Source organism: Magallana gigas, chromosome 5, assembly GCF_963853765.1.
Source record: "Magallana gigas chromosome 5, xbMagGiga1.1, whole genome shotgun sequence".
NCBI classification, from domain to species: Eukaryota; Metazoa; Mollusca; class Bivalvia; order Ostreida; family Ostreidae; genus Magallana; species Magallana gigas.
In genome coordinates this window covers 39,318,930-39,333,176 of record NC_088857.1, presented here as the reverse complement: position 1 = coordinate 39,333,176, position 14,247 = coordinate 39,318,930, and the positions used below count along the sequence as shown (strand labels likewise).

Here is a 14,247-nt window from a genome sequence, read left to right as displayed (position 1 = left end):
GGACAAACAACATTACAGTACAGCTTGCTTCAATATTAGTCTCTTGGATACTTTTTCCACAAAAGTAATACATGTACTAACAGAAGTTTCATACCATTTTAAATTTTTAATTTTAAGGCCAAACCAATATAATTTCTTGTTCGTCGGACCCCGTACGCTCGTATTTTAATAAAACTGTACAAATAATTTTATTAATTTCCCGCATCCAGGAAATTCTGCACTGTTTTCTGTTCTATTTCTGCTCTATTTTCCGTATTTTAAATAGTAAATATAAATCTGAAACAAGTAAAAAAAATATAATCCTCCAAACAAATTTCTGTACCGCCTAAACATTTTGCATACTGATAAAAATAATTCTATTACTAGTATTTAATTGCCCACCCACTCCTACCTTTTTCATTGGATGTCTGACAAACAAGAAATTTTATTGGTGTGGCCTAAAGGAAAGTTTATGAATTTAGGAAATTTTCAACATTCAAAATGCAGCTCATATTGCTTTAAAAAGTGAGCAAAAGTATGTAAGCTACAAAGAAGGATCAGTTTATTTTCCAACTTTGAAGATTTTCATGGAAACAAAAATTACTTTGAAGTCTGAGATCAACCATTGAAAGTCCTTGAAGTCTGTAGCTTTAGTTCAGATCAATCAAGGAATAATCCATGCAAAGTCAACATCAACATTTGAGTGTGTATATATATTGATACATAATGATTTCATTTGATGGACATTTCAGGAATTTTTCAAAAAAATGGAGAGCCAATGAACAAAATGAAAACCTTTCAAGTTGTAGGTGTTCTGATGTGTTGGATGATTGTATCCACGGTAACTACAATTATTCATACAGTTTTTGCTTATATATACATGTACTATATAATACTTCTCCTTATAAACTTTTCTTTTCTGTAATTTTTCAAAAGATATTTTGTTTTGAATTCATAAATACTTTTACATGTATCGGTATGCCCAATCTACAGGTACATGTATCTATAGTCAATGACTAGTATAAAAAAAATTCAAAACTTCTGTTTGAGAATGTTTCAGGTTGTAAGTCATAGCTAAAATGAAGTCAGTGGGAATTTTACATGATGTTTATTCAGAAAAATTGTGTTAAGTGTTGTAGAATATTTTATATGAATCAAAGATGTCATATTTTTCAATAATAAATACTCATGAATAAATAGTTTCATTCTAGCCAATTTTTGCAAGAACAAAATAAGGGGGGGGGGGGGGGGTATGTCATTGAGAAAATGGGGTAATTTTTCATTATCTATTTCATGCAGTTGGTTTTCATTGGAGGTATGTGTATTTTTTTAATAATAAAAAAAACATGACAAAAAAAATCTGGAACAGCTAGAGAAAATACACAATCGTCACATAGTTTTTAGAATTAGTAAAATGTTTCATTCAGCATCTTCATCTTTGATGAATTATTGGTAGAATTTTTCAACTTGACAGTTTGGGACACAGGAATGTGAATCTACAATCAAACGATCTAACTATGTGGATTATGCAGTACATGTAACAGTTTGCTGCTACATTAGATGTAATCCAGGTAAGTTTTGATCAAAGTATGGTCACACTTGTTCTCTGGGACTGGGGGGACAACTTAATTTAAGGTATACGTTTACTCAGAAAAAAAAAATCCACTGATGATAATGAAAAACCATCTATTGTGTGTTAAAGACCTATCTTGGTAGTGCTATTTTTCAGTTTCAAAAAAGTAGGTCAATGACCTACTTTTTGAGATAATGGCCATTGAATATTTTTTGAAAATTTAAGAAAAGTCCCTAAAATTTTTACAGTATGATTGAAGTTTTCTAAATTGTGGAAATAATACAAATTGCTGGACTCTTTTAAAAATGAAATATAGTTTATGAATGGCAATGACACTTAACAGACACAAAGCATTAAGTTTTTATTCACAATTTTTATGAATATTCCAGTCCGAATTTCCTCTATCAGTTTTCAAATTCCTACCCTTTTTTGATTCAATTTTACAAAAAACTGAAAGATGATAATACTAAAACATTTATAGCATTAAACTAGGTATATTGACCTTACTCTGCTGTCATAAAAATTATATGAGGTCAATGATCAAAATTTTGAGATACGCTGTCTTTTATCGTTTTTAAGCATTTTTCAATATTTTGTAGTGTGTGCCATTCGAATATCTAAACGAAAAAGTGAGATAAAACCAACAAAAATATGCAAAATTATGTTGACTAACAGATAAAATCTTAACTTTGAATATTACAGTACGTACCACCAGAAATATTTCAGTGAAAAACAAAATTTGACAATTTTAGTCCAAATTTCCTCTCTTTTGCTGAAAGTCCAACTTTGTTTGAGCCTAATTCCATAATATAGTAAAAATATTGAATAGTTTGTCAATAATAATTCTTTTCATGAATACTTTTAGTGTTTAAATCAAATTTTACTCATGACATTGAACTTTATAACAATCCGAATTTGAGAACTCAAACCCTGAGTAAACAGTGTCCTTAAAAATAAGATATCCATTGATCTGAAATATGAAAGTTGATGAATTTGCAGGCATCAATATTTATATTTATGAACAATGCTGCATATTAACATCTCATGTCATAGGATTCAACGCGTTATTCAAGCGATGAAAAGTATAATTTGTATTTTAAATTGTATATCTGTTTTTCTTTTTAAATGTATTTTAATGCAAATGTTTAATGATTGAAAAACATATTTATGATAAATTTTATAGATTGTAAAATTCACTTGAAATAATATATTCCACAGGTTTCTTTGTTGATGTCTGCAAAGTCAATGGAACAGCAGACAGATGTAAGCCCTGTCCAGAGGGCACTTATTTGGACGACATTACAGACTCTGAATTCCCAGTGAAGTGTAGGATTAATGATTGCCCTCCAGGTCAATTTGTTACATTATTTCCAACATTGATAATGTATTGATTATTGCTTGAAATTCACATTTTATGAAACAAAAAAACCTACTCTGAACACAAAGTACCAAGTAAAATAAATATACAGCTGTAAAATCATGATAACTATGAGAAAATTTCATCATACTGTGGAATCATTTAATTTCGTCGGGGCCAATTTATGAGGGTTGTGGGTTTTATTGCTAATTTGTGGGGATGTAATTTCATGGATACATCAGCTTTCAGTTTCAGTGGGGAAAACTAATTCTTTTATAGTTAGTTTTCGTCGAGGATGTAAATTTCGAGGATGGGGGCTATCCACGGATACCACGAAAATTGAGCCAACACGAATTCTAATGATTCCAGAGTATTCAAATTTTTAGATTATAGGGTGTCATGGTTAAAAATATTGTTTTAAAAAACAGAATCAATACCAGCATCTACCTTTCCACCAAAGCCTGCATGTCAGAAAAAATGTGTTTGCGATGTTCAGCGACAGTATGTAGGGTCAGACCCTTGTGCCTGTGAGCAGGCTACAGTCACCTGTCCTCATGGGAAATCATTGACAATTGACAATACCTGCGAGCCAATGTGAGACATAGAAACTAAATTGTTCATATGATAATCTCGGTTTTTGCTGCATTGAATACATACAAATTTATACTTTCAGTAACTTACCCTTGATATCTTGAATACTTGCATATCACAAAGTTTTCTACCAGACCCACCTAGTTTGAGATAAAAATGTTTGACTATATATGTACATTTGTATACTCTGGATAAAGCCAGGTACAATTGAAAAAAATAAAAAATTGAAAGTATCTAGAAATAATTGTAAAATGCTCAAGTAGAATTTTCTTTGTGGTACTTGTGCAGTAGTTTCATATTTTGTTATTTTTTTTTACCTTTGTTCTTATTGAAATAGAGAAAAGGAAGTAACTCCCACAACCAATGACCCCAGTTCAACTGGTTATTTCATGACAACTCAAGAAGAGAATCCAGAGTATACTGGTAGGGCATTAACTAAGGAGACCACAGTGAATCCAAATGACACAGTACCATCATACGATCCGGGGTGAGTTTTGTGAAAGCAAGTATTAGCAGTCTTTTCACGTCTAATATTTATAAAGGAATCGCATCAGTACCTATTCAATTGGGATAAATGGTGCTCAAGAATACGTGAAAGTAATATCCCATTAACAAATGTCTTATGATATGGTTAAAGTGAAATATTAGTGACTCAAAAAAGATATTTTACTTTTTTTTATAATGAATACAGATATAAATAAGAAATATAAAAAATTTGATTGTACAGGAATTTTCACATCATTGAGACTAATCTGTTTATCACACACAATCACTAATTCACACCATGTGGTTTCATCCATTTAATATAACCAAAACTAACTCCCCAAACTGGAGAGTTACTATAACATAATAAAAAGAGTTATGAGAGTTATCTAACTTTGCATATAGATTAACATTAATTATACTTTTAAGGTTTAATTTGAAAAAGTTAATATTGTCAATAAGTAAGGTGAAAATGAATTCAGTCAAAATATGGGACTTTAAAGTTATTAGTCTTGAATAAATTTTCCACTTTGCACAATCTGTAAAAGTTCAAGTCCGGATGCTCCCCGCTTTGTCATGCAGTTGGCTAACTGGTTCTTCCCGGCACACCATTTCACACTGGTATTTTTCTCATTGTTTACAGTTTCACTTATTGCTGCAATGTCTATTCGGAGTCTTCTGTCATCAACAAGTTTGGTAGAGTTAAGAGACTCAATAACACTTTTATTGTCAATGTAAGCCTCCACTGCTAATTGGTGACCAATGATTCCTTCTAGGAGCTTTTTGTAGAATGCTGCAGATTCCAATCACTTTTGTAGACTTAAGGCTTCAGCTGCAATAGTTGATCTTACAACCCGCTTTATTTTGTTTGTTTGCCAAGCTATAGGACAGCAATTCCCTTTTCTGTCTTTAATCCATAATACATGTGCTCCAGTGCTAATTCCTACACCGTTGTTGAGGTTACCAAGAGAAGTGTCTGTGAATACTACCATTTTCCAATCTGTGTGGGGATTCTCTAACTTGGGAAAACACACAATAGATTTCATATCTTTTAACCTGTTTACAACCTTGATCGCATGAAGGAGATCACTGACGTTGGCTTCTTTTAACTTGGTACTGAGATCTACCATTTCAAAGGAGAGCTCTGGTCTGGAGGTTTGTACGACCCAATTTAATTGTCCAACGAGTTTTCTAAATAAGGTTTGCTCTTCTATGGATAGTATATCATGTTTTTGTTTGGCTCTTTCTGGATCCATAGTTAAGTTTCTAAGGGAGTGGACGTAGTCTGTATGATCCAAGATAATTTTATCATTTTCTTGATTAGGCCACATAAAATTAATTCTCTGGTTCTCAGGCCAAATTTTCCAAAATTAGATGAGGGAGGGAGGCTTTTTTTTTTCTTTTTTATTGGTAAAAAAACAGATGAGGAAGGCTTTTTTTTATTTGGGAAAGAAATTAATTACCTAAAATTAAAAAAAACAAAACAAGATTCTCTTTATTCGAGCAGGTGTTTTATTATTTAAAAAGGATAGCTATGAAATATTTTAACAGATAAAAACACCCCAATGTATGTTTGAAAATACAGTTCAACTTTCAAAGTACAACAATGATATTTAATATTTAGATCAAATGAAAAAACATCTATTCTTTTATAAGTGAACTGTTTGTTTTCATTTTTTATGCTTCTTTGCTCTGGAGCTTTGAACATCCTTCCGTTTTTACAAAGCTGCCGTTGTGAAACAACACAATCATGACATATTGGGTACTGTCCTTCTTCTGTATCTGTGTCTTGTGTCCAACAGTGATAGCATATTGGGGGAAATACACTAGAGCTGTACATGTAGTAAGGGGTCTCAATTGGAGATGCACAGGCTAAATTTGATCTCATATAAACTTTCTACAATGGGGCGCATATTGAGGGTGCTTTCTCAGGATTATCAGGTTTTAATTCCTGAAGTTCAGATCAACATGGAAACTGATAAAGTTCAATGATTTTTTGTAAACAAGGTACTTTCTTGGGCACCAAGTTTAGTAGCACTATATAACTTATAAGACTCTGGGTTTCTGGCATTCTATGCAGGTTTCTATTTGTTTCACTGTTTTGCAGTCTGAGCAGATAGACTAAAAGGAATTCCATGTCTGCTTGCAGTTGATTGTGCTCATTTTGATGATAAAGAAAGACAGTGTTCCTCTGTAGTATTGGTTCAAAAACCTCACTGAACTCCTTGTAGTGTCCTTCTTCTCCTTTAATAAATGACAGTCATTTAAAAATAAAGAAATACCAATCCACTTTACAAAACGTAAAATGACATATATGATGTTTACTCATCCAGGCACTGGATCAGGAATGTTGTGTAACTGGCTAGAGATATCATTATGCAATCTTGGGGCCAATCATATCCGACAGTTACTGGGACCACATTTCTTTACAGTTAAGAAGAAAGTCCTGAATACACAGCAGTTATCGTTAAACCCCGCAAGTTTATAATGGTTAAAATCGCGGCGTCCAAACTGTTCTTGTGTTTGCCAACTGACTGCCATCTGACAAAGAAACGAAGGCACCAAGTCATTTTTCTGGGGAGGTCCAACTTTCCCAATCGAATTTTATCGATTTCACGCCCTCGTACAGGTTTAACAAAAAACATCCATCGGAAAAACTCTCAATTATAGTCCACGGTAGAATTAACAGGGTTCCATGGCGGATACAAATCGAAACAGCAGACATTTTGATTTGTTTTAAGTCCAAAATTTCCATCGACCCCATTTTTACTAGTATTGTCTATATCATCGGGAGGTTTGGATCATAAAGTTTTTACTTACGAAAATAAGCGACTTAATGATTAAGACTACACCGGAAGCTGCGTATTAGAAACGAAAGTAAAACTATATGCAAACCGAAAGCGGAAACTTTTTTTTTCCGGATAGGTCTCCGCATTATCAACTTTTTATTTTATTGAAAATGCAATAAAATTTGCAATGCGGCACCCTCAAAACGGATTCGCGCGGGCCTGAGAACCGTAATTTCAATTTTATTTAGCCTTAATTTGAAATCCCAAGTATTTGAAGTTTTTCTCCTCTACTCTTCCTGCCAAGAATCTTTGTCGTAAATGTGACATGATTTTTTCGAGTGCTTCATTACCAGCATGCAAGAAATCGACATGACAACAAATAATGTCATTAAGTTCATGAGTCTGTAGAACAAAGACTGCATGATCTAATTTGGATTGCTTACAGCCAAGTTTCACAAGTTCCTCTTTCACACTCAAGTAGAACTGTCTAGCCCCATTCTTCAAACCGTACAAACAGTGTCGGAGTTTTCATATACAGAGGGTTCCACTTAATCTGATCGCGGTTAATATGATAATTCGGTTAATCTGATATAAAATCAAAACACCGATCCATTTGCTATATAAGCCTTTGTAATTTCTACTGATAATCTGATTGAAAAAAATGTCATTTTCGGTTAATATGATACGATTTCTGTCGGCCGATCAAATATCAGTTAACATTTTCACACCTCTTCCCCCATGTCCACTTCGTGTATAACCTCTCACTGTGTAAACAGCTTGGCACGTGCCTAAAACTTGCAAATAAGGGTGCTTCAGGGGATTAGTCACAGCTCAACGCACACAGATGGTCAGCTGGTCGATAGATGAAAGATACCGACATCGATAGTTCAGCCCACCCTCTTACACCTTTATATTCCTTTGTTTAATTAGTTGACACCCCTTTTGTGTACACAGTAACTCTTTACAGGGCATTAGTTTCACTTCAACACACACGGGTGGCTCAATTCTTCGTAAGATGAAAGCTACCGACATCGATAGTTGTTCCGGATGACCGCACACAGGACTGACCTTACCTGTGTACACATTTTACTGTTTTTTCATGTACCAATTGCCAATTGCCTGTGTTAATTTCATGCTAGGCTTGCACCATTAAGAATTATATAAACATGTAATTTCTGAATCAAAAGTGCTTGGGAACATGTGACATCGAGGAAATTCTGATTACTCTCAATTTTACATCGGGGTAGAAAACTTAATGAATAAAATTCAAATAATTTGTTATCATGCATAATTAATTATTTAAGAGCATTCTATATACCAGAAAAAGAATTAAAATAAATTGTCCAGGTGAAAAGAGGGAATGTTCAGACAAATAGCCATTTCCTCTTACTACTTCCTGTCAAAATGGCCGCCACATTGAAACCATCGTAATGAACAGTGATGAAGGGAAACATTTTCTTTTGAGCATATACAAACAAAATAACGGCTAAAATGCTATTTCATTGCTAATGCAAGGTAAATTATTTCATTTCAAACTATTGACAAACAGATTATATCTTTTTGTTGATAAATTATGTATTGAAACAAGTTGTATTTTATTCTTTACCAAAATTAAAGAGCACAAAAACGCTAAATTGGTTAATATAATAATCGGTTAATCTGATAATTTTTCTCTGACAAATTGACTATCAGATTAAGCGGAACCCTCTGTAATACCTTCAGAGACTCCACTTTCGATAGGAGGCCTGAGATAGACATCATGGCTCAGTTCTTTGCCTTGTAGGAAGGCAGACTTGATATCTGTGGTCTTGATGGTCCACTGTTTATGTGCTGCGATGGTGAGCAAGATGCGTATTGCTGCTTTACTTGCAGTGGGGCTATCCCGTTGTATCATGTCTTGTTCTTCGAAACCTCTTGCAACAAGCCTTGCTTTCACTTTGTCGTCTTTTTCAGTAATAACCCATCTTGTTGACACTGTTGATTGGCCTCTGTCAGGAACTTCTTCATACGCATGAAAATCTAACAGTTTCTGTAACTCCTCTTCTTTGGCTGCTTTTATGTTCTTTTGTTTCATTTCTCCCCTACTGATGTCACTAAGATTGACCTCTAGTTCATGGACAGGTGTCTGGTTGTCAAGTACATCACTGTCAGTATTTTTCCAAGGGAGTCTACTCAAGTCAACACTTTTCCTTTCCTCTGTTTCGTCATCCTGAATGTTGTACCAGTTCCTGTTGTTGCCTGTTGCTTTTCTAGCTCAGCTAAGAACAGTTGCTTTTCTCCATTGCTCTTCTGAATCTAATTAATAAATTATTATGCCCCCCTTCGAAGAAGGGACGGCATATTGCTTTGCTGCTGTCTGTCGGTCTGTCAGTCGGTCCACCAACAGTTTCCGTTCATTTTCTTCGCAGAGGATGAACATATTGAAATGAAATTTGGTATACAGGTTTATCATGATAATATCTAGATCAAGTTCGATATTGGGTACGATCGAGCAATTTTCGACAGAGTTATGGCCCTTGGACGTAGAAAAATTCTAGTTTTTTGCAGTTTCCGCTCATTTACTTCGCAGAGGATGAACATATTGAAATGAAATTTGATATGCAGGTTTATCATGATAATATCTAGGTCAAGTTCGATATTGGGTACGATCGAGCAATTTTCGACAGAGTTATAGCCCTTGGACGTAGAAAAATTCTAGTTTTTTGCAGTTTCCGCTCATTTTCTTCGCAGAGGATAAACATATTGAAATGAAATTTGGTATACAGGTTTATCATGATAATATCTAGGTCAAGTTTGATTTTGGGTATGATAGAGCAATTTTCGACAGAGTTATGGCCATTGGACTTAGAAAAATTCCAGTTATTTGAAGTTTACGTTCATTTTCTTTGTGAATGTTTCCAAGGGAGGGGGGCATAAGTGTTTCACAAACATCTCTTGTTTTATCATTTGCTTTCAGATGAACATTTCCTGAAGCATTGTCTACATTTCTGACAATTTCCTTATTGGCTATAATTTTTGAAAGCTTGTTTCCATTTTCAGTTTCATTTGGATGGGTATCTTTATGGACACTGCAATGTTCACTTTCAGCAGTTTTCTTCATCTCTTCATTTTCTGTTCTGGAAGGACTGTCATCGATTATACAAAGCCTGTTTGGTGACACAAGCACGTAAACACTACCATGACGTACAAAAACCACTTTACCGTCTTGAAAGACGACTTTTCCCGGTCCTAGCCATCTTTCTCTGCCTTCTCGTTTGTAAAAAACACTGTCACCATTACTGAAAACTTGCTCAGATGCTCTAACTTTACTCCTCAGAGCACGCCATATTCTTTCTTCTGATTCTGTTTGAATGTAAGCCTTTCTAGCAGAATGTAAGGCGTTCAGATGTTTAGCAAGTACCTCACTGGTAGTGGTACCCTCAGGTGCTGGTAATTTCTCAGTCATGATATTAGGTAGGTTTGGATTGGTTCCAAAAACAAGTTGATGACTACTGAATCCATTCCACATCTGAAGAGAATTGCGTGCCATATTTGCCCAACAGAGTAGAGCTTGACAGTCTTTCTTTCCATATTCCTCTTCAAGCTTGATTAACATGCTATCAGTGATTGCATGGACCCTTTCACACAAACCATTCTGGAAAGGACTCATTCCTGCTGTAGTACAAGTGCGGACATTGAGTATAGACATCACTTCTCTCATTTTGTCTGAGCTGAACTCTCCTCCATTGTCTGTAAATATTGCCCCCATCACTCCAAATACACCTATCCAGTTCCTCATTAACGCATCTATTACTTCATTTGGTTTCTTTCTGCTGATGAACACGGATACAGTGTATCGAGGCCACATGTCAATAATGTGCAAAATCCATTTGTCATTCCACTTTTTTCAGGTCCATTGCAACCTTTTCATTGAACGCTGTCGCCAAGGGCAGAGCAACCACTGGTCTTGGAGGGATTCTGGCGAATAATTTGCAAATTTCGCTATTTTCGCTCAATGTCTGATAATGTTCCATAGTATTCTTCCTTCCAGTTTTTGGCATCTTTCAAGAGGGCTACAAGCTTCTTGATCGGTGGATGGGCAAATTGTCTGTGTAATTTAAGAAGTTTCTCCTGAGAAAGTTTTTCACTGGCTTGTGTTTCCTCTTTGCATACATCTGACACCGCCACAGTCTCACACTTATTAATTGGGACACAATAATGACCAGCTGTTGTCAAGTTCAGTGCAATTTCTTTTCCTAAGATTGTGGCTGTATCATTTTCCAAATCCATTTTTACGCCAGCTTTTTTCATGGCATCCTTCGACAGCAGTAAGGGTATATCAGATTCTACAACATCTGTTTGAATTGTTACAGATTAATCTGCTAAAACAGCTGGAATGCTGAACTCTCCGTTGGACTTTAGACAAGTTCCTCCTCCAAACTTAAACACTTTCTTACTGTCGGAACCCTATATCTTCTTCCTGTCTTCGCCACTTAATGATTCAGTATAGTTGTTGAACCATGTCTGACCACAGACTGTACTGCTACATGCACTGTCAAGCACCGCACAATTCTGGGCATCCACACATAAACGAGACATATCTTCCCTCTGAAATCCAGTAAACAGGACTACATGTTCTGTGTTAAATGTGTTCACTTTAGCCATGTTTTGCCAGCTATGTGGACAGTCTATAATCATATGCCTGTAGAGCCACATGATTTACAAGTCAATAGTTTACCATCACTTCCAGTAGGATTTATGTCCTTCTTAAGTCCTCCCTGCCTTTTAAATGGAGTGTATTCTGTCTGACAATATCCCTGCTGCTTCATGCTATCATGGGCTCGACCACGACCACCACGTCTACCGCCAGAAAATCCAGGACGATGAGCATTATTTCGAACATACCCAGCTGCGAGCAAGGCTTCCTCATTCTCAGCAAGGAAAGCAGGCTCTAACTTAATGCTTGGTCTTGATGAATGAGAAGTACCAGAGTCACCAGGTCACACACTTCACCTTTGAACTTTTTCAAAGAGCTTTTCGCTTGTTCGTATAAAGTCGCTTTCTCATCATAGTTCATCCCTGTCAACACAATCATGGTCTCCTCTTTTGAAATATTAGCCCTGCGTAGTAGTTTAAAGGCCAAGATTTCAGGTGGCAATTTCATCCCCTTTTTCTCTATCTTCCTATATTTTGCATCAATCACACTTATATATTCCACAATAGTTTGACTCTCTGCTCGTCTATAATCCTCAAAATCTTCAAACTTTGTTAAGCTGTGTGCCAGATCATCCTTTGCAAGGTGTTTATCAAGAAATTCTATCAAAGTTTCTAGTCCTGTTTCCTTCTTTAGGTCTTCCAATTTAATTTGATCAAACACTTTTTCTCGAATTTTAGAGTCGTCATCTTCTGGTAGAGTTAAAGCAATTGCAATTCCCCTTTTTTTCTTCTCTAGTTCTGTAATCTCTTTCCATGCAAGTAATTCTTGTTTGTACAACTCGTAAGATTTAGACTGACTGTATTTTGGGGGGTTAATTTTTGTTGCCATTATTCTATCTATTCCAATCCAAGGAATTCACTTTGAAATACTGGAAATATAATCACTCACAGTTCTAAGTCTTCATTCACAAACTTTGGATTCTTAAATTCTCTCTCCTTTAAAAAGCCACACTCTGCTACCATTTGTTAATCACACACAATCACTAATTCACACCATCTGGTTTCATCCATTTAATATAACCAAAACTATCTCCCCAAACTGGAGAGTTACAATAACATAATAGAAAGAGTTATGAGAGCTATCTAACTTTGCATATAGATTAACATAACCACTCACTCACTCAATCCTCTCTGCGCCATCAGGTGCTTGAGGCGTCTACAAGGCTTTCCACCTGGCTCGGTCTGCAGCAACCCTAGGTGCTGTCTCCATGGACAGGCCTCTGCTTTTAAGATCTTTAAGGGCAGTTCTTCTCCAGGTCTCCTTTGGCTGGCCTCTATTTCTTTTTCCCTGGGGTGTCCATCTTAGGGCAACCCTGGGCAGTGAGTTGGGGGGCATGCGCAGGACATGACCAAGCCATCGCCAGCGTCTTGCTTGGATGATCTCTGATATTTTAGTCATCCCAGTTCTTTTCAACAGGTCTTCATTTGAGATGGTATTAGGCCAAAAGATCTTTAAGATGCGTCTGAGGGATTTGGTTTGGAAGACTTCAAGTTTTCTTTCAATCAGTAGAGAGGTTTTCCAGCACTCTGAACCATATAGAAGGACGCTGAGTACATTACTATTGAAGATCTTGATCTTGGTGCGGCTGTTAAGTGCAGTAGATCTCCATATAGTTTTCAACATTGCAAAAGCTTGGTTTGCCTTGCTGATCCTGGTGTCGATTTCTTTGTTGCAGTCTCCCGTTGTGGTGACTTTGCTGCCCAGGTAAGTAAACTCCTCAACATCCTCTATTGGTTTGCTATCGATAAGTACTGGATTTCTGTTGGTAGTGTTTACTCGAAGAACCTGTGTCTTTTTGGTGTTGACTTTCAATCCGATTTTGCTCGCTGTTGCTCCAAGCAGCTCTGTCTTCTGTTGGATGTCCTGGTGTCTGCTTGAAAAGAGACTCAGGTCATCAGCATAATCCAGGTCCTCTAGGATTGAGGTCAGTGTCCATTGTAATCCCTGTCTCTTGCCTTCTGTGGTGTTCTTCATGATCCAGTCAATTGCGAGGGAAAATAGCACAGGTGACAGAATGCATCCTTGCTTCACTCCGGTGTTCACTGCAAAGGGCTCTGTGAGCTGGTTGTTATAAATCACCTGGCACTCAAAGTTTTCATAAAGGGACTGGATGATGTGAACCAGTTTCTGAGGGATGCCGTAGTGACGCAGGATCTTCCAGAGAGACTCACGGTGTAAGCTGTCAAAAGCCTTCTGGAAATCGACAAGTACAGCATACAGTGTGCTGTTCCACTCACATGATGATTCCAGTATCTGTCTTAGTACGAATATATGGTCAACACAGGATTTCCCCTTTCTAAATCCGGCCTGCTCCTGTCGAAGTATGTTGTCTACAGCTGTTGTGATGCGCTGTAGTATGATGCGACTAAAGACCTTGCTGGTGAGAGAGAGAAGTGTAATCCCACGCCAGTTGTTGCAGTCTCCAAGGTCACCTTTCTTGGGCAGCTTGATGATGACTCCTTTCTTCCAGTCATCTGGGATGTCCTCTTTGTTCCATATATCTTGGAGGGTGCGCTGCAGTATTTCTTTTTCGTCTGCTTTCAACATCTCGAGATATACGCCATCTTCCCCTGGGGCTTTATCATTTTTCAATTTGTGTATTGCATTGTTCACCTCATTTAGCGTGATGGGGCCCATTTCAATCTCAAGGTCTGTCTCTGCTTCACGGATGTCTGGGGTTATTGGTGAATGTGATCGGTTCAGTATTTTCTCGAAATGTTCTTTCCATCTCTCTAGTTTTGCCTTTTCCTCTGTGATTGCCGACCCGTCTTCTGCTTTA

The 14,247-nt window shown here is 36.5% G+C and overlaps 1 protein-coding gene across 5 annotated transcripts in view; it reads left to right on the top strand.

Annotated features, from left to right (window-relative positions):
• Positions 1-14,247, top strand: part of LOC117680979 (uncharacterized) — a 45,287-nt gene that overhangs the window by 6,446 nt on the left and 24,594 nt on the right. For all 5 annotated transcript variants that reach the window (XM_066085136.1, XM_066085132.1, XM_066085135.1 and 2 more), the window contains exons 3-7: positions 732-820; positions 1,454-1,550; positions 2,771-2,902; positions 3,338-3,503; positions 3,838-3,987. In XM_066085136.1, coding sequence (XP_065941208.1) covers positions 758-820; positions 1,454-1,550; positions 2,771-2,902; positions 3,338-3,503; positions 3,838-3,987 — 608 coding nt within the window. In that variant the 5' untranslated portion in view covers positions 732-757. The remainder of the gene's footprint in view (positions 1-731; positions 821-1,453; positions 1,551-2,770; positions 2,903-3,337; positions 3,504-3,837; positions 3,988-14,247) is intronic.